Source organism: Bos javanicus, chromosome 2, assembly GCF_032452875.1.
Source record: "Bos javanicus breed banteng chromosome 2, ARS-OSU_banteng_1.0, whole genome shotgun sequence".
NCBI classification, from domain to species: Eukaryota; Metazoa; Chordata; class Mammalia; order Artiodactyla; family Bovidae; genus Bos; species Bos javanicus.
Window position 1 is genome coordinate 103,509,235 of NC_083869.1, and position 27,202 is coordinate 103,536,436.

Below are 27,202 nucleotides of genomic sequence, written 5' to 3' on the forward strand. Positions count from 1 at the left end.
TATTTCTTGCAAGGGTAATAACATTCAGAAAAGCCAAAAATAAGATGGATTTATGCATTCAGCCTATGGCTATATAAATTGCTCCCCCCACCACACACACACACACACACACACACTATTTTAAAATAAACAGAATACATGTAAGAGCTATGCAACATCCAGTGCTCCTCATAAAATCCTGTCATCTGGAAAAGCTTCATTCTACTTGACACAAAATTATGACAAAATTAATCTGACAGCAAAGAACACAGATTTCTTATGACATTTTTTTCCACCACTGTCAACTGTGTAAGAGATGACCTAATACTTTACTCCAGTGAAAAACACACTTCTTACCATGAGTCCTGACACAACCACGGATGAGCTATCAGGAGCAAGGTTGATTTCTTTCATCGGTCCGGTCTTCTCCTTCGGGGTCACCCGCACTCGATACCCAGTGAGCTGAACATTGGGTGCCGTCCACTGGGCAGTCAGGCTGGTTGGTGTCACCTGAGTAAACTTCAGGTTGGTTGGTGCAGGAATGGCTGTTGGGATGGTTATCGGTTAGAGTTGATCTTATATAAATGGGGGAAAGGGGGAAATAAAGTGAATTCCAACGAGTACATAGGTTGTGCTTGTTTGGTTTGGTAGGTACCCCAGTCAAGCAAAGATTCAGTATAGAAAAGTACAAAAGGGGATGCAAAATGAAGAAAATGCTTGCTGAAAAATAAAGTGCTTTTTAATCCAGCAATGCTCAGGATCACTGGAAACATCTGGGTAAATGCCAACAGTCTAAGAGAATTTAGGTTTTAGTAGTTTGGTTTTTTTTTTTCTTCTTTCCCTTAACAAATTAAAAAAAAAAAAGTCACATTGGTTTATTGACCATTAGGATTGATTTTCCATTTCTAAGGGAAGATGAGCAGCAGCCCCTTTCTGACAAAAATTATCTTTGTACAGAAAACCATTTCACAGAGTATTCCATTCCAAAGATAGAATTATGTTTTTATTGTCTTTATTTGGACCCCATCACTGCTAAATCTGAAGTATTCTCCGTGGTGCAGCATAGGAAGAAAATTGGCTCACAAGAGAAGCAGAAAAGAGAAGCAAAGAGCAATAATACGGATTGTCACCTCCAGGTTTTACGCTGTCACAAGGGGACATCTTTAGCATCCCACGCTGCTTCAGAGACAAAGCACAAGAAGATAAAGCATGGTGGAAAGCATCTGCCCTACCAACTCTTTCCTATGCATCTGATTCTTAGGCCTTTAAGCAAAATTATACACTGAGCATGTGACCTCTAACCAGAGAAGGAAGGGCTTACCCATGTTTTCTCAGAATCCTGCTACTATGAAATGGCTCAGTTTGGGTTCTTTTCTGAGAGTAGGCTCTAAGATGCCAGATTTCTTTCTTTTATACACAGTGAGCATAACCACAGGGAGACAAGGAATAATCCACAATTTTCATGTTAACTTCAAATGTCTTGCTTTATGGCCTTGGAGGTAAGCCAAGCCACTCCAAAATTTCCTATTATTAGAATTTCTCTATGTCACCTACACTTCACTGCTTATTACTGTTCCCCTTTAAAGAGGGGCTTTCCTAATAAAGAGGCTGTGTTTCTGGGTACCCCCTTACATGGGAATCAATAGCCTGATAAAAGTGTGATGCACTCAGCAGGGCATAAAGCCACTGCTCCCATGAGCACCCAGTGGTGCGATGAACGATATACCTGTGGACTGGGTTCCAATCAGGGGCTGGCTCTCCATATCATCGTGCAAGGCAACCACACTGACTGTGTACTCAGAACCCGGCCTGAGGCCTTGCAGCTCTGCAGTCTCTTCTTCACCATCAGGTGCAGGGAATAGCTCATGGATTCCATCCTCAGGGCTCGAGTAGGTCACCCTGTACCTGGAAACTTGCCCCTGTGGGCTTTCCCAAGCAATTTTGATGGAATCGACATCCACATCAGTGAATGCCAGTCCTTTAGGGCGATCAATGTCTGTTAGGCAAATTAATGGTAAGAGGTTATGTGAAAAGCAAGTTGTGAAATAAGCATTTTGATAACATGCAAAGCAGTTCTGCAGATACCATTTTTCCTTTGATGAATTAAATTCCAATTAACCCACTATTAAATAGAAAATTACTTGACCCTTGCTTAAGGCTTTTTGGTTCAGAAAATATTTAATGTCGCATCACTTACTAAAACATAGGTGTACGTGAGATGCATAGATACCCTGCAAAATGTCCCCAAATAAGGATTTATTTATATACATTTTAGGATATTCTACCAAGATTTGTTTTGGCAATGTGATGTTAGTCTCACAGACCTGGATTTTTTTATACTTGGAAGTGGTAAAGTTGATTTTAAATGTTAGATTCAGATTGTTATAATCTTTAACTACCCCCCACCCACCCATTGAGTATTTAAATTAAACATTGGACCAGCCACACAAATGCTCCAAACATAATAGCTTCATGTGGCACGCTTCAATCAACTTTACCATCCAGCTGTCGAAAAGGAGGTGCAAGCACAACATTTTATAGATTTGCTATAGGCTAATAAGATTTTGCTGAGGCCATTTGAGCAAAAGCAATTCAAAGCATAGCACAACTAAGTATGGTAGTTCCCCAACTTCTTTCCCTGTATGTTCATCACTAAGAAGGAAAAGTGTTTGCAATGGGCTCAGCTCAAGATACAAACTAGGTATCCAGACACCTAAGAACAAAGTTTGACTTTGAACATGGGAAACAGACACTAGGTACGTACTGGTTACCGCTGTCTGAACCAGAGGCTGACTCTCTCCGTTTTGATTCTGAGCATAGACACTGACCACATACTCCACTGTGGGCTGCAAGCCTTCAATTGTCATTTCTGTTTGATCTGCAAAGGGAGTGAAAAGCAAATGCAGCTTCCATGTCATTCATTATGACAACCAAGGGACTTTCAGAATTCGTAATACACGTGTGGTGGCCAGGAATTTTCATTTGCAGAATTATCATGAAAACGTTAGAGAACTCACACATGGATTTCCTCCTGGACAAACATGTTCATTGCTAATACAAATTACCATATTGGAGTGAAGTACATCAAAGGCTAAACTCTAAAACTGAATATGATGGTGCCAACAATGAATGATGCTGCTCTTGAAAAAATGAAAACTAACTGGACTTTAAGATATCGCCTAAAGATCTTAATTTCACAATGATTTTATATGAAAACAGAAACAAGAGGTAAAAGAATCTTTAAAAGTCAGCTAGGCCCATCTGTCTTTTCTTAATGTGCATAATAAACAAAAACACAAAGATGAAATCTAATAATTTAAGATGTGCACACCATCAAACACTACTACACATATAAAAACAGAAATGCACTCCTCCTAAAACTTCTACTGTATAGGGAGTTGGTAACAACCTTGAGCCCCAAATTCACAAAAAGGGAAACTTTGACACGGTCCTCCTCTGTTTATCCTGATGTATGTGAGATGTTGGCTCTTCTTACCTGGACCTACAGTTTTCGTTTTCGATGGTCCTGGGCCATTTTTAGGAGCAGTGGTCACTCTGTAACCAGTAACAGGGGAACTTGAAGGCAGCCACCTGACACTAATGCTGTTGTCTTGGACATCAGTCACTTGCATCTGGGATGGTTTGTCAATTTCTACAAATAAAAACCAAGAGAAACCAATGAAGCCCCAGCTCCTAGGGACAAGACTAGACTAGTCTTTGTCTCCAGTTCTGTACAGACAGAATAATCTCTTACTACTACTAATGACTCTCAGATGTTTATTTTGCAGATGCAGAGAGAACTTTTGAGAGCTGGTGCTTGGATCTTGATACATTGCCTATTTTCAATATGACTGTTTCATTCACAAAGAAATTGTATTTCCTATAGAGGCTTGTCTCCTTATCTTATCAGCTCATCCACTCATTCATTAACAAGTATTTACTGAACATCCTCTGTGCCTATCTGTAGTACAGGCACATGAAATACAGCAATCAACAAAACAGACAAAAATACCTGCCCTTAGGGTGCTTCTTATATATCTGGCTCAAAACTCTGTAGCTGCTGCTTCATCTTTTTTACGAAAGAAAATCGGTTCCACAATGAGGAAAATACTTTGGGAGAACACTGTAAAAATTTTTTGAGTAAACAAGCTTGGGTCATCCAAGAGGAAGATAAGTACCTGTTCGGTAATTGATGGAAACGGGCTTGCTGCTTGCCGGGCTGTCCCCACGGCCGGTGACAGCATAGACAGTGATGGTGTAGTCCACTCCAGGTTTAAGACCACTGATGGTAGCTGTAGACTTGCTCCCAGGCACAGTGAACTCCTGGACAGGGCTACTTCCTCCTGTTTGAAACGGGGTTAGTTCGAAGTGTGACAGACACTTGGGGATTGCTGAGTTACTGAATTAACATATTGAGAGCAGCAGGTAAGTTACGCCTTTGCTTATTCACTTTTAAAGAGTGCTATTAACAGATCCTGAACAGAAAAGTATATTTATTTATGTATGTAGTAAGCCTTGAGTGTGTAAAAATTGAGAGAAAAATTGCAGTTAAAATGCTACTTTAACCTTGTAGCTTTAACATGTGGTAGGTTAAAATTAGAAGGGGAAAGAAGGTAAGTCCTCAACTCAAGACTGCCCATATTGGGCTTCCCTGGTGGCTCAGTGGTAAAAAAAAATATCTGCCTGCCAAGGTAGGAGATGTGGGTTTGATCCCTGAACCCACATCCCTGGAAAAATCCCACATGCCATAGACCACATGCCGTGCACCACAACTACTGAGCCTGCGCTCTAGGGCTTGTGCTCTTCAGCAAGAGAAGCCACTGCAATGAGAAGCCCGTGTACCGCAACTAGAAAAAGGCCTGTGCAGCAACAAAGACCCAGCAGAGCCACAAACAAATTTTACATATATATATAAAAGATTTCATATACTGGGGTCCTTTTCCAAAATCTTAATGGAATACATTCATGTTAAATAAAGTCTTGAAAATACAGGAAAGTAAAAGGAAGAGAAATACAAATTACTTATCATTTCACCACTGATAATATAGTTGTGAATTTAAATCCTTCTTCCTCAGCTCTACTGTTCCCCTCTAGTATTATACAAACAACGTTTTATCTTGATTTTGCCAAGTTATATCATACATATTTCCTACACACTCTTAAGAAAAATCAAGGCTCCACTGAATGGACTTGCCAAAGTTTCTTTAATTAGGCATCCAATACTGGGCTTTAAGGTTACCCATGACAGAAGACTTGATCGGGTGTGAAGAAGCCCTTCCCTAACGCACCTGTTTCTCCATAGGTGATCCTGTAGTATCTCACTGTGACGGCAGGAGCATCCCAGCTGATCAGCAGGCTAGTGGGGGTTGCAGCAATGACTTCCAGGTCCCTTGGAACATCAGAAACTAGAAACACAAGGGAAAGTTTTTACATCCGTAACTTTCAAAGGATGCCCCGATCCACCTTTTGTTCACTCTCTGGAACACTGCTTTTGTGTGTCCTCCATATAATAATGTAAATGCTGTACAAAATCAGCAAAATTAAAAATTATGAACAACGCTAGGTTAGGGGTCAAGGAGACAATTCAAATCGTGGCAAGATGATTATTTCAAGTTTATTGAAGAGTTTTCCCCTCAACTTCTTATTTTGAAAAAATTTTGGAACAAAGTAAAAGTTATAAAAATAATATAATGAACACCCATATTTCCTGTCTTTAGGTATTTGCTATTTGGTGATATTTGCCACATTTCCTTGCCTCTGTGACTTTTTGTTAATCCATTTGAGATTGAAGTACAGAAATGATATTTCTTCCCTAAGTCCTTAAGCATCTATAGCCTAAGAACAATTTATAATGTTATATTAAAATGATTTTGTTTTTAAGAGAACTTTGAAACAGAACATTTTCAACTTTTCGAATAAAACTTTAGTTCTTAAAAATGCACATACACCTAATTCAAGTAAGAAATTTCTTGGAATAAAGAAGTTATCTCATAACCGTAATCTATTTTGTTTAAGATATGATGACTTAGACAACACAAAGCTGTGTCACAGAGCTATTGCCTGCATAGGAAAAGTCCTCTGCGTTTCTTTGCAGATGGGAAAACAAGTTACCTGTTGATTGTTGGCCAACCAAGGGCAGACTTTCCTCTTTGCTATTAAGAGCAACAATGCTGACCACATATTCTGTGCCTGGGTTCAGGTTGGTGAGGGTGATGGAATTCCGAGAGGGGGGCACTCGATCTTCCCGAGGTCTTCCACCCATGTGTTCAGGATGATGGCGGATCCTGTAGCCAGTGATGGTGGCTCGTGGAGCAATCCAATGGACAGTGAAAGAGTTGGCAGTGATATCAGAAAAGTCAATGCCACTTGGGGAGTCAAGAGCTGTTTTTCCCATCCAGGGGAAGAAGAGATAAAGAGGAAAGTTATGATATAACTTCTGGCAAAATCAAGATAAAACATTGTTTGTATAATACAAATGGCATTATTATTTCATTGTTTTAAAATGACTGAGTAGTATTCCAATAAATATATGTACCACATCTTCTTTAGCCATTCATCTGTCGATGGTCATTTAGGCTATTTCCATATCTTGGCTATTGTAAACAGTGCCACTATGAACATAGGGTTGTGTGTGTCCTTTTGAATTATAGTTTGGCTGTGTATTTGCTCAGGAGTGGGATTACTGGATCATATGGTAACTTAATTTTCAGTTTTCTAAGGAATCTCCTCACTGTTTTCCACAGTGGCTGTACCCATTTACATCCCCATAAGGTGTCTTAATTTTTAAGACCAGTGGTTAAAGATAATGGCCGCTCCCTCCAAAAATGGAGATGTAGTGTTAGAAGCAGCACCAAATCTTGCTCTTCAAAACTGGTAGGTGAAAGCCACTCTATAAGCGTGTCACCCACGTGACTCACCGGTTTTCTGTCTTCCTCTAAGAGGTATGCTCTCATGCTGCTCGTAAACACTGGAGACGCTGACTAAATACTCGGTGCCGGGCAGGAGATCTGAAAAGACAGATGAGAATTATTTTTATACTGTGCTTGAAAGAATGAAAAACTGAAGCACCCTTGGTACTATTTCAACTAATAAAATATCCAAGAGTCCAGTTCTAGAGCCTATTTACACTGAAGTGAACATTGCTACCTGGAGAGGGGCTGTCGGCAGTGATGAGGAAGGACCGCCCTACCCTGTAGCATCTTCAAGCCTTTCCCTCAACTCCACTTCTGTGGGTGTGACTCAGCTGCATCCAAAATAAGCTGGAGCTTCTGCAGCACAGTAATATTTCTGTCACTCACTTAACAGCGCGTCTGTTGAGGGCATGTGATCATGACTATGGCGCTGCAGATATCATTTATACTCCTCACAACAACACAAGGAGGAGACTGCAACTTTTTAAAACTGGTTTGTTGCCAAACAATAAACTGCCAATATTTAAAATGTCTAATTTGAAGGATTTTGACAATCGTATAGACTTCTGAAACCATCACCACATTCAAGACAATGAACATATCCATTACCTCCAAAAGTTTGGTTTACAATTATCCCCAGCTGACAAATGAGAAAAATAAGGCACAGAGAAGTTATCTTTTCTGATATATGTGCCCAAGATGACGCAGGAGATGACCCAAGCCAAGACCAATGGTCTTAACAATTAACCTTTACTTGAAAAGAGTCATACTTAATATCAAGAGTGATGGATTCTGCCATATTAAGGTAAGAACAGAAAATTTAAGGGGCTTCCCAGGTGGCTCACTGGTAAAGAATCTGCCTGCACTGCAGGAGATGGACAAGACATGGATTTGATCTCTGGGTCAGGAAGATCCCCTGGAGTAGGAAATGGCAACCCACTCCAGAATTCTTGCCTGGGAAAATCCCATGGACAGAGGAGTCTGGAGGGCTATAGTCCATGGAGTTACAAAGCCAAACATAACTGAGCAACTGAAGCACACACACACAGAATATTTGAGTTGAATATACATTCCTGGGTCTCCTTTCATTCTGAGGCACGAAAAAGATACAGAGTAAGGTTTCTAACCTTTGAATTCCTATTCACAAGACCCTTTTCCCGCTACACCATCTCCCCTTCTGCAGGGGACCCTGAAAGTTTTGAAAAATCACGAGACTAGGAAACAGGATGTTTGGACTCCCGTTTCCTCCTTCCTGCTTGGCCAGGGGCAATGGACTTGGCCCCTGGAGACCTCAGTTGCTTCAACTGTATAATCAGGATAATTAAAGGCTTCTCTGGGGGAAAATGGCTACCTTGAGATCTAGAATTGGATCTAGAATAAGACCTTAGAACATTTGAACACATGACAGGTCTGTGGCTAATGTGGGACAGACAGTGCTCCTGAAGCAGAGCCTTGTGTATGGGTAATGCTGTAACTACTGATTCCAGAATGCTCCAGAACAGAATCATAGCCCCACTGAAAGGCAGACATAAGGATTTCTCACCCTCAGCCACAAAATGAGAAACCAGGACTATGGTCATGCTGAGTTGCTTTTTCTTTGTATTTCATTCTCTAAAATACGTCTGAAAGATGGAGGATGTCTTCAGCCCATCATTAGGTAGTGTACCTAAGTGTGAGCTAGTGTTCCCTTATGTAAAAATGTTTGCTGTTCTTATATGTGTATTTTACTATTATAGCAAAAATAATGAGAAGCAATATTTATGTGAAAAGCAACATGTAGCAGTCTCCTTTTATTTTCTTTAATAAAAAATATCAATTTCAAAAGGGTAGGAACTAGAAAGAAACAATTTCCATAAACTGTGGCTGTTTATTTTAGTGTCAGTTATTTTCAAAAGTCCTCCACCTTCAGAGAAATCCTGCTAACAGATTCTTTTTGAAGTACAAATTAAACTTCTGGCTCCTTCTTCAAAATAAAATCCTGATCTACCCTGAGTGACCAGTCACTGTTTCTAAGTTTCAAATACCAAACAGATTACCTGCTGACACTTAAATGAGAATAAAACAGATGCCATGACACTAGCTTCAATCCTCATTTTTTTCTCTCACTAAACACTGAGATTTAGTCATGTAACGTCTCTTGGCACACATTTGTTTTTAATGTGCTTATTTGGAAGCAGAACTTGTTTGAAGTCTTTGAACTTCACAGTTGGTGTTTCTCCACTGATTTTTAAAAAGTTGTAGATATCAAAGATATATTAAAATAACAACAAATGTAACATCTTTCAAAATTACAGAGCTGTGCATTAGATTTGAAATCTAGTTTGTAGTTCTGTTTTATCTGTCTTAATCTCTGTTGCTCCTACCCGAGAACACAAAATTCTTTTCCTTATGCGCTAGCCTAGTATTTATTGAACAAATACACTTGAATGCTTACTTGTTAAGACCACTGCGTTGTCTGAAGGAGAAATGGACAGCTCGGCAACATCCTCCTCATTTTTCACAGGCGAGTAGCGTACCAGGAGGTTGGTCAGTTCAATGGATGAGGGTGGAGCCCAGGTGACACGCATTGTGTCAGGACCAACATTGGTAAATCGCAAATCAGTGGGAGGAGGGACAGCTGGTTTCAAATAAGAGGGAAGATTCAGTTAATGTCACTTAAAAAATAAAGCTTAACAAGGATAGCTGGAAAGGTAAAAACCAGTATTTCATGCATAAAGGAAATGAGTCACCATCATGCAAATAGTCTCATCTAATCTAAAGTCATAGTGAACTACTGTTAAAAATAAAACACTACACCCAGTACTGTTAGGCCCCTTTAACCTTTCTGCCGTCCATATATTTTAAAGAAAACTTTTAATTCACTTTCAAATACATAAAATCAAGGTACATGATTAATATCACTGATGATTATTTGATCCCAGGCTGAAGAGGCTTAAGTTGCCACACAGCAAAGAGAAACATAGCGATACTTTCCAAAGAAACACATGCACACAGACAAGACAGAAGGGCCCTAAATGTCCCCCTGAAGGACTGACTACAGCTACGCCACAGCTACAATTCCATCAGTGAATCTACTCACGAGTGAGAAGGGTTCATGCAAATGGGTTCTCAGCATGTTCTTACCATGCAGGGCAGAGAACCTTTATAATGTTGCATGCTGGTCCCCAGTCTGTGGTTAAAGAGGAGTTTCTTCACCTTATCATGGCATTAAAACCTAGAATGTACCAAAGTCTCTTTTTCTCCTACCACAAAAAAACCCTCCTTCCACTCTAACCTAAATTTCAATTAGTTTTTAGACACTCACAAACAAGATGGTAGAGTTTATGAAAGAGTAGAAGGAAGAGTCTAATGGTACATTTTGGAAGTACATTTCTTCTTATTAACTGGTGCTCTTGATACAATTTGGTATAAATATTAGATTTTTAAAAAAATTCCAGGTCTGCAATTTGATAGATTAGGTATCTATATTTCTCTAGCTTTATACAAATTCATATTCATGGCTTCAGTGAAAATGTACTTAAGACTACGGCATATGTCTTCATCCTATTGGTGAAGCATATGCCTTCCACTCCTTACCCCCTGATCTACCCTCTCTTAATCTTTGGGAAATTGCTGGGTTTTCCCCTGAAACATCCAAATTTAACCAGAGTGACTGGGGACAGCATGCAACACCATCCATGTCTTAAACACAGAAGTTTTCAAAATTCACCCGTTTGTTGTGTCAGTGTAGTAGGGGCACTCTCTCCGCCATTAATGAGAGTGATAACGCTGATGTCATAGTCAATGCCGGGCTCCAGCCCTGTGACTGTGTAGTATCCTACTGAGGAGTCCACAAAATCTTCAAAAATAGGGATACCTTCTCCTGCCGCAACTACTGTGATGCGGTACCCAATAATGGTGGAAGAGTTTAGCGGGGTCCACCTCAGGCCGATGCTTGAATCAGTTATATCAACAAAGCTTAGGTCAGTGAGTTGGGGCACCTCTATTGAGTTACAAAGCAAAGGAGGGCAAAAGGAAAACAGAGGCAAAAAAGAGGAAAAAATAAAGCAGTGTACATCAGGTTACTAGTGGTAAAATAGTGTTAAAGCAATGATGGTAATATGCAATCTGTTCCAAATTATCTGAAAAGACTTTTTAAGCACCATGAATAGTTTGCTTCCCTGGGAGAATAAAACAGGTTACAATATTCTTTTAGGGATTTTTGGTTTGTTTCTTTTTTGAAAATCCCCAAAACAGTAAAGTTTGAACCTCTCAGGGTCTAAAGATTATAGTCCTGTTTGGGATATCAAAACCATTCTTAGAACCTAGATATAATATCTATAGTAAGTAACAGCAAAGTTTAAAAAATAATCTAAAACTTTTTAGTAGGAGAATAAAGCTTGCATGAAAAAGGTCCAAAAAATTAACTGATGAGTTTTTCTTTTTTTTCCCATAGAAAAACTCATGACAACATCAGGGCCATAATGCTAACGCATTATGAATGTATGGTATAAAATGTGCCATTCAAAAGCACATTCAGGTGAAAGACAGGCCTGAGTCCAAGGCCCCTGTTAATATTTTGTTCATTTCATAATCAAAGTTATTTAATTAGTATTAGTAAAAGCATTCTACCAAATTGTGCAAAGAACACAATCTGTCCAACGCTTTCATTCCGTCATGATTCATTTTGGACGAACAATAGACCTATCCCAAGGCAGGTCTCTTCAATGTTGTCATTCAACCACAAGAAAGTACACCCTAAAAGTGTGGCCTTTCTTTTTCCTTTTTCTTTTTCAATTAAAAAAAAGAGGGATTTGAAATAGCAAGATGAAGAACTGAATGTGTGTGTCAACCAAGAGCTATTTCAGTGCTCACATATGGAGACTGTAAGATCAGGCAAAAATGTACAGATGGGATGCATTTACCATATTACTTTTTGCCTGTTGGTACTGAGTACAGACATATGACATCGTTTTAGTAATATTTCCACGTGAGCGGACAGTACAGAGTTAATGCCATGGTTGCCACTCCACTGCATACCCATCGCGACAAAAAGCATCCCAGTGAAGCACAGACAGTCAAGCAAGTGTTAACAGCAAGCATTTGTCCAAATAGTGGCTTTGACGTCATGGTTCTAGAGAGTGTGGTTGGGAGGTCAGAATTAAATCCCAAACGTATTTTGACACACTCAACCATCTGGGGAGGAAGAGGTTAATCCCCACTCTTATTGGAACTGCCTCTCTGAAGATAAGAGCTGATTTTTCCATTACCTGGGATGATGGTATCAGAGATAGGGACACTTTCCTTGTCATCTTTGACAGTGTAAACACTGACATTGTACTCCAGGCCCGGACTCAGGTTTTCAAAGGTGCAGGAACTCTGATCGGCATGGACCACTTCCTCCAGAGAGTATCCCTGCTGGCCGTTTGTGGGAGTGGTGGTGATTCTGTAGCCAGTAATGTCTGCAGAAAACAGAAAGGAGAAAGTTACTGCCCGGAACCTTTGCCACCCAGAGCCAATTACTAGACTGATGCACCCTTGAAGGGGAATGGGGAAAGGACTCAATATTCACATGCTGAAGACTCCACCTACTGTCATTCAGCGCTTACAACAACCCTTTGAGGAAGGTACTAATATCCTCAGTTTAAAGACAATCTTGGAAAGGGAAAATGATTACCAAAGGCTCTTCTGTCTTACATTCCATGTTCCTCCTACCATGTGTGCCATGATTTTCCTTAGTGGGTCATTTGCAGGACAGCTGAAGGATATTCTATTATACCTGCTTAGCACGGAACTGGCTCTCACCCTTAGGCATACTCCCCAAAATAGGTTCTCCTCGTTTATTAAAATAAGGTCTGAACCTAGGGGATTTATAGGTGGGGAAGATCCCCTGGAGAAGGGAATGGCTACCCACTCCAGTATTCTTGCCTGGAGAATTCCATGGACAGAGGAGCCTGGCGGGCTACAGTCTATGAGGTTGCAAAGAGTCAGACATGACTGAGTGACTAATACTATTCAACAATAAGGAAAGGAGAAAAAGTGAAGAACAAAGGTGACTCTATTTATTCTAGGAAAAGTATATTGGGATTTCCCTGGTGGTTCAGTGGTTAAGACTCTGCGCTTTCAATGCAGGGCCTTGGGTTTGATACCTGGTCAGGGAATTAAAATCCCATATGCTACATGGCATGGCCAAATTAAAAAAAATAGTGTATTAACTGCTGAAGACTTCAGAAATCATAGAAGTGGGGCAATGAGAGGGTTGAGGGGAGGAGAGAGACATTCAAATTAAAATAGCAATGACCAGAGAGTCACAGGGACAGACAAAGAGTAAACTGAGAAAGTATGTTTAAGTTAAACTTACTAAAAAGGGAGAAAATGATGGTATATTTTATAATTAGGAATAAGGTGACCACTTTGGAAGGAATGATGCTAAAGCTGAAATTCCAGTACTTTGACCACCTCATGCGAAGAGTTGACTCATTGGAAAAGACTCTGATGCTGGGAGGGATTGGGGGCAGGAGGAGAAGGGGACGACAGAGGATGAGATGGCTAGATGGCATCACTGACTCGATGGATGTGAGTCTGAGTGAACTCCAGGAGTTGGTGATGGACAGGGAGGCCTGGCGTGCTGCGATTCATGGGGTTGCCAAGAGTCAGACACGACTGAGAGACTGAACTGAACTGAACTGAAAGTAGTATATACAAGGAATTCCAACTGGATGGGAAATGAATGTTTGGGTCATTACATGTGCTAATGACCATTCAGATGGACAGACTAAACCATCCATTAAGACTAAATATTAATGATCTAGCTTCTGACAAGCATGAAACTTGCCAACCTAAAAGTTTCAACTTAAGAGTGATTCAACTGGAAATAGTGTAGTTTGGGCTTAAATGATGCTTCTACAGGTAATGAAAACTTCACAAAATCACTTTACTTCAGAGGGAATTAAAAAGGATATTCTGAGCTAGCTTTATTGTGTGTGACAGCACATATTGATCCGATTTAGAGATAATTGCCTCAACTGTGTATCCCAGCAAAGGTAAGAACTATTTTTAAAAAATGAGAGTACAAATCAGAACAGTGAAATAATAAGCAAAATAAAGCCATCTAATAAATACACATAGTAGTTAATGTTAATGCCATCAACATTAGTTGGCATTTGTTTCTAATTTGGAATTTTCCCAATAATGAATATCCTGATATCTCAATAGTAATTCCCCCAATATAACCAATGATAAATATTTTAGTTAACATTTTTCATAGACTTGACAAAGATCAGGAATATCTAAAATTTCTCTTGCCATTGCCCCATTCCATAATGATACTTGAATATTGTCATAGATATCTCTACACATATTAGGATTGTATGGGGCTTCCCTGATGGCTCAGCAGGTAAAGAAACAGACTTAAATGCAGGAGACACCGGTTCAATCCCTGGGTCGGGAAGATCTCCTGGAGGAAATGGCAACCCACTCCAGTATTCTTGCCTGGAAAATTCCATGAACAGAGGAACTTGGCAGGCTACAGAACATGGGTCTAAATATGTGTGAACGAGTTTAGATAAAAGCTTTATGTAAAGCTTTAAAAAAACAATCATGGAATGCATTTAGCCAAATTTCTCAGTATTGAGTATAAGTAAAACTAATAATTAAGATCCAAATACATGACGCTGAATGTGAGAGGTAGTCTGAACACTTAAGTTACAATCCCAGTTCTGTAACATTTGTGACAATGGATGTAAGTTAATTTTTTCCAAGTCTTTTCATTCTGTAAAAGTGAGGTCGTTTCTACCTGTCATCACCCTTAGAATTCTGTCCTGACGCATTGCGGGCTTACCAGGAGTGGTGCTCCTCTCCCAGGAGACAGTAAGCACTCCGGTGTCAGGGTTTGCCTCCAGGTGCAAGTTCGTTGGTGGGGACAGTGCTACACAGAAAAGAATTTTAATTAAAAGTTAAAGTTCGGATGGAGTTTCCCAGCTGGTGCTAGTAGTAAAGACCCTGCCTGCCAATGCAGTTGTTGTAAGAGATGTGGGTTCAACTCCTAGGTCAGGAAGATCCCCTGGAGGAGGGCATGCAAACCCACTCCAGTATTCTTGCCTGGAGAATCGCATGGACAGAGGAGCCTGGAAGGCTACGGTCCATGGGGTCACAAAGAGCTGGACACGACTGAAGTGACTTAGCATGCACACACACATGTACACAAAACTAGCATAAAGTGCTTGAGCTGTAGAACTTCTCTCCCTTCCTCCCCGCCCCTCCCTCTCTCCGTTCCTTCAATTACCAGTAAAAATAAAGAAGTTGTACTGTAAAACCATGATGGATAGCAATTCTCTGAGAGCACTTTTTTTTTTACTATTTTAAATTTTGCAACACTGCTGAAATCTTTTTCTGTGTTGTCAATTCACAGATAACTTTTGATATGGAAAGAACACTTCTGATGTCATGAATTATATGATATCAGTTGAACTTGCTACTCCAGACTTAGAGAATAGCTAATAATATAAGTAGGAATGAAATCTTTCCCTTGTGTCATTATCATAAGTAAAAAGCGATACCTCTATCAGTTACCTTTAAAAAGTGCCAACAGTTTAAAATATGAAAAGAGGCAAGGAACTCTTACGTGTCACCACTTTCTTCACAATTGGCGCATCTCTCTCTTGCCCGTCTCTGAGGACAGAGATGGTGTAAACGTATTCCACACCTGGAGTCAGGCCAGACACCACGATGCTTCCTGACTCTGAAGTCACTTCTCGGGGTGCTTCTCCTCCCTGGCTTGGTCGTACACCCAGCTAGGAGAAAGAAGACAAAATCAACACCAAGGACAAATATTTCCAGAGCTGGGTTACTGCTGAGAATTTGTGGTTACGCTTCGCATAATGTGGACTCCTCAGGAACTGTACTCTGCTTTTAGTTGGGAATAAGTTGGGACCTTACTTTAGCTCTACTAAATAATTTCACTGGAAATTCCCCAGAACTGTGGGGAGGGTGCCAGTTAAGGCAAGTATCTTCCAAAACTAAGTTAAGGTAGTTTATAATGGAAGGTTCCAGAGAAACATCATTACATATTGCTTCGCTTGATAAACAACCTCCTGGTACAAACCAGAAGTACACAAAGGTTTTCAGCTACATGTCCGTTCGTTTCTTATTTTCTTTTTGCTGGAAGAAATCCTCGAGTTCTCTCTTTAATGAGTTACTAACATTCAACTTAGGTACCAGCCCCTGTAACACTTTGTACTTCAAAAACAGTCCTTTTGAAGAAGTATATTCACAGCTTCAAATGCAAGATTGTTATGTTACAAAAGAAGAATTAAGATTACTATGCCCAGAATTTTCAACCCTTTTAGTATTTAATTTAAAAAAACCTAGGTAATATTGTGTCATCAGGGTTCAACTCTGCAGGCAGCCTTAGTAAGGTATAAGGCTTCTGAAAGTCCAAATGACACTACTAAGGGAAATTTAAAAGATACACTGATGATCTTCAAAAAGGGATTCTCTGTATTTAAGTAGTGTAATTATCAATATGCTATTGCATATTTCAAAAAAGAAGTGGTCTTTGGTATATATTTTAAAACAAATAATTACTAGGATTTAGTCTTGATTTTCAAGTATAATAAATATTTCTCTCTCCACACTCTAAATTCCAAAGAAAGGAAATCTTTTAAATACATTCATTTGTATTCCTCACTTCCCTAATACCATTAGTTTAAAAAAACAAGTATCCAGATCTATAGGGAAGAGCTTAATCTTAACTTCTATTAAGAGATTCACCCAAGGGGCTCTGAACAAGTTGAGATGAAACTGATTGAATAAAAATGTGATTTTTGAGCTATTCTGAGTTTAATTGGTCTCCCTAAATTGGTTTTTGTGAACTTGATACCTATTTAGAACAACACAACAAATGCGGTTTCCCTATATATATCTTTAAATGTAATTCCCTGGGGGAAAGGATAGAGAAAATAAGATAACAACAAATAACAGCTTCATACTAATGTTTTCTTCTTTGCAAAACACTTTTACAGCCTCAATTCATCTTTCCAGCAATTCAGGGAGGCAGAAGTATTGTGATGCCCTGACAATGTGGCCAGAGAGGTATGAACAGAAACAGGATAAAACCCAAGTCACCCGATTCTTGAAACATCCTGTTTTAACCACATCCAGAAACACGAGGGCACCTCAGGGCTATATCACTAGAGATTAGGAACATCTGCAATTTACCTTAAAGCCAATCCTTGGGGCAGGTGTCCATGTAATCACAATGGTGGTCTCAGTCACCTCTGTGTTGTAATGTGGGATAGAGCCCAGAGGCTGCACTGTGAAATGGAATCAAAAAAGCATGTGTTCAAACCTCGGAATCACAGAGAATGCAGATAAATGTTTTTTATCTGGTACCTCAGTTCAGCCAACTAACGATCCAAAATGTAACATATAACATACATGAAAATTTGGAGTAGATCAGTGCCTTTCAATCTTTCATGTACCACACAAATCACCTGAGACCTGGCTTAAATGCAGGATCTGATTCTATAGGTGCATACGTGGCTGGGTAGTTTGCCTTTCTGTAACACTAATGCCGTAGGTCCATGAATCACATTTGAATAACGAGGAGCTGGATGACCACAGAGGACACATTCAACTCCTTGGATTCTGTAATCTGTGTATTTTCATTATGTTTGGGATTTGAGTTTGATGACAACAACTTTCCCTATCATCAGTATAAAATCCCATATAAAATGTAAAATTGGTCATCACAAACTGATTATCACTCTGCTTCTTAATCATTATTTTGAGAACAATGGTTAAATTATAGATTATGCTGAGTCATTCCATAATGATGGCCAATTATTATTTTTTATTTCATATAGGAGTAACTAACTAACAATACTGTTAGTTTCAGGTGGAAAGCAAAGGGACTCAGCCATACATATACACGCATCCACTGTCCCCCAAACTCCCTTCCCATTCAAGCTGATGGCCAATTATTTTTGGTTGCAAAAAGAGATGTCATATGAAAGTTAAACAAAATCTGCCACCATGGATGAACTTATAAATTCTAAATAGTCTTTCTTTAAATATATAATTATTCATTCAGATAATCACACTACAGAAATTTAGCATTCTGCCACTGGAATTAGGTATTATAAGAAAAGTTGATTTCAAATCTCCTAGATCCTGACATCACTTTTATTTCTTAGTGAAAATAATACTTAAAAAAAAAAGGAAGAGTATGTGTACACAAAGTTGAAATACACATTTTCAACAGTCTTACAGACTTTATCATAAACTTAAACTCTTTAAAATATAATTGGCAGAACAACTAAACCTTGTAATAAGGGGAACAAGCATTTTGATAACTGGCTGCTATGGGAAAGGTGAGGTCTTAGACGTTAAGGCATTTGTATCAGGTGAGTCAAATTCCAGGTTTTCAAGCATGTGGCCATGGCACATGGCCTTCATAATCTCTTCCTCTTTGCATCCCAACCAAATTTTTGTACCCACCGAGAAAAAACTTAGCAAATGCATTTTTCTTCTAAATTATGAATGGTTGATTTGACAAAGACATCCTGCAGACTTAGACAAATGAATATTAAAAGTCTTTAAGACTACTCTGTTATTACTCAGCTCCAGTCATGGGAAAATTCAGGCCCAGCACTGCAATTGTCTTCCAATCTAGATTTTCATGTGCAACTTTTTAAAAAATTACTTTTAAAATCCTGTTGTCTGAAAAAACAAAATATGTGTGTGGGCTCCTTTGTAATGACTGCTCTAATGGCTGGACTGAAGTTCTACTGGTTTAGAGGCATGTTTCATGAGTATGTTATTATTTTGATGATGTTTTCAGGAGAATTAGGATGGGTGACCCATGATGCCTTTCCAGACTCACTGAAATCATACACTATTTGGTTGCCACTGACTTTGCCAAAATGCCATGGCCATCCCTGAGTGACAATTTAATGACCACAAGAAACAATTCAGGGAGCAGTCAGTTTCCTTCACTGAACATCTGGGAAAGCCACAATTTTTTCAAAAAAAACATTCTCAACTGTCTTGGGCTTTACGATTGGGTGTTTTCTATTGCTTGAGCCAGCCAGCGAAAAGGTTCCCAAGTTTAAGATGATGGTCTCTGCCTGGGAACACCATTACGGGAAACCCTCCAAACCACAAACCCACAAACTGATGGCAAACAAAGAATGTGACTGTAAGTATGAGCTATGGATTCTGGCAGGTCTTGTTAGGTGAAGGACAGCCTGGATGTTAAAAAAATAAAATTTGCCCTATTTATAAAGGAGTAGGCTGGTTTTCCCCCAGAAACAGCTCTCCTACCCCCACCATATGCTCTTAAGAATTTAGTACAAGTTATAAAACCCAGAAAAGTTATTCCAGAATTTAGTTTGGTAACAGTAAAAAAAACTACAGAAACTTAGAGCAATTCCAAAAATATGCAAGTCCAGCTGATGTTCACAACCTCAGAACTCCCTGCTAACAGAAGCTTATTTAAATCTAAAGTATGGGGAGGCTTCCCAGGTGGTCCAGTGGTTAGAAGGCATGGATTCTACCCCTGGTCAGGGAACTAAGATCGTGCATGCTGCACAGTGTAGCCAAAGAAAAAAATGTTAAACCTAACTTTGATTGAGCTGTTTTCACAATCATCTAGTCAACAAATATTTTTTGAAAGCATACTATATGCAAGGCATAACTTTTATCTAATAAAAGAAGTTTTGTCAGTTAACTCAAATAAAATTTTATTTTTATAAATGTACTGTGTACACAATAAAATAACATGTCCAATATATCAAAGTCTCCAAAAGTACTTGAAATAGCCAATAATTGCCCCACCCATGCCACGTATTATTGTTAGTATCATTAAAAATGCTTTTTCTTAGAGAAATGCAAATTAAAACTACAATAAGATACCACCTCACACCAATCCGAATGGCCGTCATTATAAAGTCTACAAATAAAAAACATTGGGATCGCTTCTCGGCCTTTTGGCTAAGATCAAGTGTAAAAAACATTGGAGAGGGTGTGGAGAAAAGGGACCCACTCCTACACTGTTGTGGGAATGTAAATTGGTGCAGTCACTATGGAGAACAGTATGGAAGTTTTTCAAAAGAACTCAAAATAGAGTTGCCATGTGATCCAGCAATTCCACTCCTGGACATATACACAGACAAATTATAATTCTGAAAGATACATGCATCCCTAGATTTATAGCAGCACTATTTACAACAGCCAAGACACAGGAGCAACCTAAATGTCCATCAACATACGAATGAATAAAGATGTGGTACATACATTAAAATAGAATATTACTTAGCCATGAAAAAGAATGAATGCCATTTGTAGTAACATGGGTGGATCTAGAGATTTTCATACTAAATGAAGTCAGAAAGAAGGACAGATGCCATATATCACTTACGTGTGGAATCTAAAATAAAACACAAATGAACATATCTACAAAAAAAAAAGTCTCACAAATGCAGAGAACACCCTTGCAACTGCCAAAGGAAGGGGAGGTGGGGGAGGAAAGATTGGGAGTTTGGGCTTAGAAGGTTCAACTAGTATACATAGGATGGATATACAACAAGGTCCTACTGTACAGCACAGGGACCTATACACAATATCCTGTGACAAATCATAATTGAAAAGGATATGAAAAAGAATATATTTTCATATGTATAACTGAGTCATTTTGCTGTTCAGCAGATATTAACCCAACATTGTAAATCAACTATTTTTCCAATAAAATAAACAAGATGCTTATTCTTTCATAGGCATTTATCCAACAAAAGGAAACTATGTAAAATATGTTTCATGTTAAAAAGTAAAAAAGATAACAGTGGTCAGTAAAAGACTACTAAACTCTCTGTTCTAATGCAATGAATGTCATCTATAAGAAGCAGGTATTTATAAGAAATACAAAGATACTGATCTCATGTTAATAGATTTTAGAGTCTTAGTAACATATAACATAAAATAGCAAAATTCAAAAGTCAGCTTATAGATAAAAAGTACGTTTTACTTGTTTATGACTAGTAGTTACTTAGGAAAAAGCATTTACTGCCAAGCTTTATACATGCAATTTAAATAGAAATACATTTTTAGTAAATTATGAATTCCTACAAAGAAAATTTTATAGACACTTTCTTTGTGTGAAATAAATTCCACAGTAATTTATAAACTAAACTTATATTCACTTTTTGAATGCTTTTTAACATCTATTTTTCAAGTTAGAGTAAGATTTGTGGAAAGCTTTTAGGAAATCGCAAGCTAGTTCACAGTTGCAATATATGCTGAAAAAGTGTTAAGTTAGGTCCTTCTGTAATTCAAAATGAGCTAAAAACAGCAATTAATGCTTATCTAGAAATTATGGGTCTCATATTTCTTTGTAATGTAAATGAGATGCATTAATAGAAATCAATTCATGAATACGAATTTAATAGAAATCAACTCATGAATACAATCCTCTATTGTGATATAGACATGAAAGAGATTTAAGGTCACTTCCTGTAAAGTGTTGAGCACAAGACAGACATGACCAAAAATTACTGTCAATATTTTTCCTTCTGCGGAATTGAGAGTGATTTAAGAAAAGTTAAAAAAAAAAAAGCTATCCTGTTCTGCAGAAGTACTTTAATCTGCTGTTGTCAACACTCATTACTTCCTTAGCTTCTTATCCTGTTGGTTTCTATTCAACTGGTAGATGTTTTTCTTCCACATTTAATGCTGTCGTTCGATGCTCAAAGTATCAGGATGTAGACACAGTGGCTGATTTTTTTCTTGCCTTAACTAGTATTTAGTAAATTCATTTAATTCAGTAGCATTCAATTTTCGAATAACTTGGGTGTCTTAAACCATGCTACTCAAAGTACTGGTCTAGGAGGAAATAAGGATCTTGGTAACATATATCATATAACCCACTGCTTCCTTCATCAAGAAAACTTTGCTTCAAAAAAGTATTAACTGAACAGTGTGCTCCCTGATCCATTCTGGCATAAGCTCATTAGTCCATGTGACAAACAACTCACAGAGCAGCAGTGGATCCATGGATCACACTTTGAGTAGGACCACTTTAAATATCTCTTTCAAATTAAAAATAATTATTTAAAACTTGTACAAAATTTTTAAGTTAACTTTGTTCTTTTTTGGCCACATTGCACAGCTTGTGGGATCTTAGTTCCCTGACCAGGGAACTAGGCAGGGACAGCAGAGAGTCTTAACCACTGGACCGCCATGAAATTCCCTAAGTTAACTTCTTAAAAAATGGATAAAGGAGAGAGAATGTAAATACAGATGAGACATCACCAAGAAAAGACATTTAAATTTTGACTTACGAGTGGTGAAGACTCCGGTGACTCTGGGGCTCTGCTGATTGCCCTTCACGGCTACGAGGCTTACAGCATACTCAGAGCCAGGCTGCAGGTTCCTCAGTGGGTACTGCGAGGCTGCGGGCCCCACGTTGTACTGCTTGGGCTGGCCTCCCCGGGTCAGGCCCACGGTCAGTCGGTACCCAACTATCCGGGCGCGAGGTGGAGTCCAGGTCACTATGACCGTGGTATCAGTTTCATTGATAAACTGGAGGTTGGTGGGAGCATCCAATTCTAGAAAAAGAGATGAAACACGTCAAGAAATAGCTGCACTTCAGAATTATCATACTGAAATCCTAAAGCTTGACTGAATTTTCTAAGTTCTTTCTTCTCAAGGTTGAAACAAAGATCATAACCTTGGAAATACTGAGCCATGAAGAAGAGACTGAGTGCTACAGAGAACCTCCCAAAACTCTTGTCAGTCATGAGAAATCACTCACTGTGTTTGCCTGACTTTGATCCTGTGGAAAGTTTATAATTTTCCAGCATGATTTTCCCATTACCCTCAGAAATTACACTAACATTGCAGAGATGGTATTTAAAAACAAAAGCCAGTACTTGTGAAGCTATAGTTTGTTCTGCTCTGAGCCAAATAGGTGAAGAAAACAGAAATAAACCCATTAAAATGACGGTAAGAAGAAAGTTCCACGTGGAGCACAGTGACGTTTTCTGCATTTATTCAATGACTAATCCTTTGCTTGAATAATAAAAGTAACTTTCACCTGATTCAGATGAGACAAAAATGATAACATATACTCAGAACCTCAGATTCATGGCAAGACCCTGGTGAGTTTGCCCTAGCACAAAGAATCACATAAATTGTTGGTTTTCTTCTTGAGTGTGATAACTGGCAATTTCCCTACAATAATTTAAAACACTTTTCAGAGGGAGGAAATGTTTAAGAGGTAGTCAAGTATAACAACAAAGCATGGGCTTTGGAGTCAAAAAGACATAGGTCTATGTGGATCCCCACTCCATCATTTCTCAGCTCTGTTACTTTACAAGTTGCAGCATTTTTTATAAGCTTCAGTCTCTTCATGTATCCCGTAGGGATAATAATAAGACCTTCCTTATTAACTCAAAATGCGGATTAAATATGAGGATAATAAAGAACTGAGCATATGACCTGGTGCTTAATATACATTGAATGTTTTAGTAATTACTATTTATAAATAATTCTGCTATAAAAGGATTAGGAGACTATACTTGAAGTCTGACTTAGGTATATTTAGTTACACAAATAGTACTCAAATTTTCAATCCATGTCTCCATTAGCAAGGAAAATTAGGCTAAGTTTTGCTCCTTTCGTGTCATGTCCCCATGTATTTGGGAAATGGATTACCATTTAGCCTCTATGGAGGCTATACATTTCCTGTCCTCTGAGTATGTTCCTGTTTCTAATTGTGAACCCAGGAGTGAATGGAGTGCTGCCCATTGATCACAAGTGGAAAGGGAGGGTAGAGATAAAGGACCCCAAACCTACTGGTTGCCTGCTGTGCCGTCAGAGGCTTGCTCTCCCTCCCCTGGTTCACGGCGAAGACTTTGAAGTGATAAGTGACCCCAGGGGACAGCCCGGTGACTTCTGCAAAGGTGTTCCTGCTGACGGGCAGCCTCTGCCCATGCTCCCCGGGCAGGTTGACGGGGATCACATCCACACGGTAACCGGTTACTGGACTCTCTGGGGGTGTCCACATGATGGTGATCTTCACATCTGTCACCTCCACAAACTGCAGGTCCCTGGGAGGGGGAACTTTATCTAACAGACAAGAGCCAAGCGGTCATTCGCAATTCCTGCTGAGGATTATTTTTAAAAAACCAGTTTGCCAAATGTGTATAAGGCAATTCATAGAGCCCCTCTCTTCAGAGCAAAGCTGTTTTCTCTTTAAATCTAAGAACACATTTTGGGGGTTATATTTTCATGGTTTAGTCATCTTGCTTACATTTGACATTTAAAACTATTATGTAAAATGTGAATGTAAGCAGATGAGTTTCCATCAAATGAAGTGTCCTAATGGGGGGTTTAAAATAAACATACCCCCCAAAAGCCCTAAGCAAACTCTTGTGACAACAGAAAAAAATGTAGTTTTTACTTTAATGAATCTTTTTTTAATACTTAAGAGCAACAGATGAACTACACCTTAGGTTTCTTGGGGAAAATATGAAAGCTTTATGCTGTCAATTTTTAATCAGGAAAGCCAATAGCCAGCTTTTATTAGTTACTTTACAGTGAGAACATTTCAGCTAAATTTCATAAGTTCAGGGATAGAGTAATCTATAGGATGACTTGCATATAGGAACCGTAGACAGAGACAAAATAAACCCCCCAAAGAGACAATTATTCTTTGATCTTACACGTCTGGTTGTCCCTAGTAGGCTCATGGAGTGAACACAAGCCAAGGTTGGTTTTGTTCCTCTGGCAAAAGGGAGGTTCAAGATGTGACTTTCTTAAGCCTTAAAAGGTAAGACAGCACAAGAAGCAGCTTTAGGTTACCTGAACGTGGGACTCCAGTGGTTTCTTGCTGGATGAAGACGGGAGTACTTTCTTGATTTTCTTCCACAGCATAGATGGTGATGTTATACTGAACGCCAGGTTGCAAGTCACTGAGAGTGACAGAGTTGGCCGTTTCAGGAAGATTGAGTTCTGTGCTACTACCTTCTACGGATGGGGAATAGACGATTCTGTATCCTGCGGATTCAGGAGAAAAACAGTAAAACACACTGATGAAACACAGGTTTCAAAAGGCATAAATTCCCCTTTCCTAATAGCCCTTAGCATCTTGGTAGATCACTCTTGAAGAGTGAGCAATTCTTCTGGACTCATTCAATAGTGCTACTTCTTATAAGGACTGTTCAGTCCAAAGATTAAATAAGAATAGTCATGCAAAGCTTTTTAATAATAAAAATCATCCTCAAAGACCGAGATCCTTAATAAATGTCTATTAGAGAAGCCAGGAGGTGAAAATATTCATGTTAAATCGATTTCTTTTTCTTTGAGCTCTAGATGATGGGAGCAATCAAGGAACCACTCTGAGCCAGAGTTGTCTAGCCTGTCTATGTCTTTTAAGAACTTCAGAAACAGTTAAATCACCTAATGAGCTAATAAGGCATCTTGGCTGCCTCTAAGAATAAGTCTCAGAGTGAGGTTTTCAGAAGAATTACCCCTCTTCTATCATGGGAATGCCTTGTTTAATAAATCCATGAGCTGGATTTCGAGGTTTGTGCCTGTGTGATTGTGTGTGTGCATGTTTGTGTGAAACAGGCTAATTAAGACATATTTAAGAGGAAATTATTCATAAGAAGGTAAGGCTGTACAGACACACATATATCTCCACTGTGGTCCAGTAATTACAATAGAGATATATAAGTGATTTGCCTGCTCATAGATCAGAATCCACTCCCTCACCTCTTAGGGCAACAAGATTAACATAGGAGCCAAGAAGAGGCAGCTAAGCTGACCTGTGATGGGCGCCCTGGGTCTGCTCCAGCGAACGACAATGGAAGTGTCATCAACTTGGTCCACGGTAGGGTCAGGAGGGGCGTCAGGTGCTAACAAAGAAACGAAGAAATGAGAAAAGCAGGAAATACTGCTACAGGTCTGTTTCACAGGGGGAAAAAAAGTCTTTTCACTCCACACATACCTGTGGTCTGTGAGGTAGACAGGATCAAATTCTGCTCTCCTTCCTCGGATATCTCGTAAACATTCACAGTGTATTTTCGGCCGGGAAGCAGGTCAGGGATGTTCACGGAAGTGGCTGTGCTGGGAAGATCTTTGAAATAAAAGGGAAAGGTTACTATCAGAGGATACCAATCCCTCTAATGACTCCATAACCTTTGAGAAGGATAGTTTTAAAACTATATATTCATGGGGGTGGGGGGAATGAATGAAGAAAACTATAAAGAAATATACTAATGTATAGTCAGTAATTATCAGTGCACTATGAGATAATTTTTTTCCCCCTTTCTCAAATATTTTCTCTAAGGATATATAATTTTAAACCACCCCCAAATTTGTAAACGTTGTCCTCTGTAGTTAGAAGTCTAAGTAGTGGTTATGGGTGAGGGATGATGGGGGAGGAGGGATGTTCTTTTTCTTGATCTGGGTCCTGGTCACGTGGGTGTGTTCTTTTTATAAAAATTCACTGAGTTCTATGTTTATGATTTGTGTACTTTTCAGTGTGTATATTTCTCCACAATAAAGTTTTTAAAAGTCTGTTACACATGAGAATCTGAAAAGCATGAATAAGGGTACTGTGTCTCTCCCAAAGCTAACAGTCCCCATGCTGGCAATTACTTCCAGGAAGAACACACTATTGTTATGTGGACCTGTGCCCAGGCTAACACATAACACAGCTCCCACCAGGGGCCAGGAGAGTGAGCATGGTTTAGGAAACACCCAGGTTGGTTCTAAAAAGGGTCAGTTGTTTTCCATCCTCACACTGGAGGGCCAACTAGTTCCAAACTTCCCAGGCCACCTGCGTGGATGCCCCCCCGCCCAGCCCCACCCCCAGCAGAATCTGCCAGCAGCTGGTCATCAACACATCGAGCTCACCCAGGTACTGTGGTTCATCTCCCTCTTCACTCAGCTCATACTCCACCCGGAATCCAGACACAGTGTCCGAAGCCGAGACCCAGGAAACCACAAAGCTGCTGGCTGTGATTTCAGTCACCGACTCAGAGGTGGCCACAACAGGAGACAAGGGTGTGGTCTCTCCCGTCACAGTGTTGCCTAGAGTCACAGAGAGGACAAAGAGCCTTCAGCCACGGATAAAACTTACTACCACCATCTGTAAAATACCATTTAAAAAAAAAAATGTAGTTGCCGGACCTCCCCATTAGTCCCAGTGGTTAAGAATCCACCTGCTAGTGCAGCGGACACAGGCTTGATCCCTGCGTCCAGGAACTAAGATCCCACATGTTACAGGGCAACTCAGCCCATGCACCACAGCTACTGAAGCCCATGCGCCC

At 39.4% G+C, this 27,202-nt stretch overlaps 1 protein-coding gene across 12 annotated transcripts in view; it reads right to left on the reverse strand.

Moving 5' to 3' along the window:
* The window catches only part of FN1 (fibronectin 1), a 69,268-nt gene that overhangs the window by 16,052 nt on the left and 26,014 nt on the right, over positions 1-27,202 (reverse strand). For 3 of the 12 annotated variants that reach the window (XM_061384119.1, XM_061384084.1, XM_061384074.1), the window contains exons 15-34: positions 26,787-26,963; positions 25,876-26,004; positions 25,694-25,783; positions 24,729-24,923; positions 23,721-23,993; positions 22,205-22,471; positions 17,088-17,182; positions 15,493-15,661; positions 14,710-14,796; positions 12,140-12,331; positions 10,600-10,872; positions 9,325-9,507; positions 6,897-6,986; positions 6,091-6,360; positions 5,268-5,384; positions 4,158-4,322; positions 3,476-3,631; positions 2,744-2,857; positions 1,706-1,975; positions 337-524 (exon numbers count right to left, since the gene is read on the reverse strand). In XM_061384119.1, coding sequence (XP_061240103.1) covers positions 337-524; positions 1,706-1,975; positions 2,744-2,857; positions 3,476-3,631; positions 4,158-4,322; positions 5,268-5,384; positions 6,091-6,360; positions 6,897-6,986; positions 9,325-9,507; positions 10,600-10,872; positions 12,140-12,331; positions 14,710-14,796; positions 15,493-15,661; positions 17,088-17,182; positions 22,205-22,471; positions 23,721-23,993; positions 24,729-24,923; positions 25,694-25,783; positions 25,876-26,004; positions 26,787-26,963 — 3,500 coding nt within the window. The remainder of the gene's footprint in view (positions 1-336; positions 525-1,705; positions 1,976-2,743; positions 2,858-3,475; positions 3,632-4,157; positions 4,323-5,267; positions 5,385-6,090; positions 6,361-6,896; positions 6,987-9,324; positions 9,508-10,599; positions 10,873-12,139; positions 12,332-14,709; positions 14,797-15,492; positions 15,662-17,087; positions 17,183-22,204; positions 22,472-23,720; positions 23,994-24,728; positions 24,924-25,693; positions 25,784-25,875; positions 26,005-26,786; positions 26,964-27,202) is intronic. The other 9 variants (XM_061384100.1, XM_061384155.1, XM_061384110.1 and 6 more) reach the window with 3 other exon arrangements.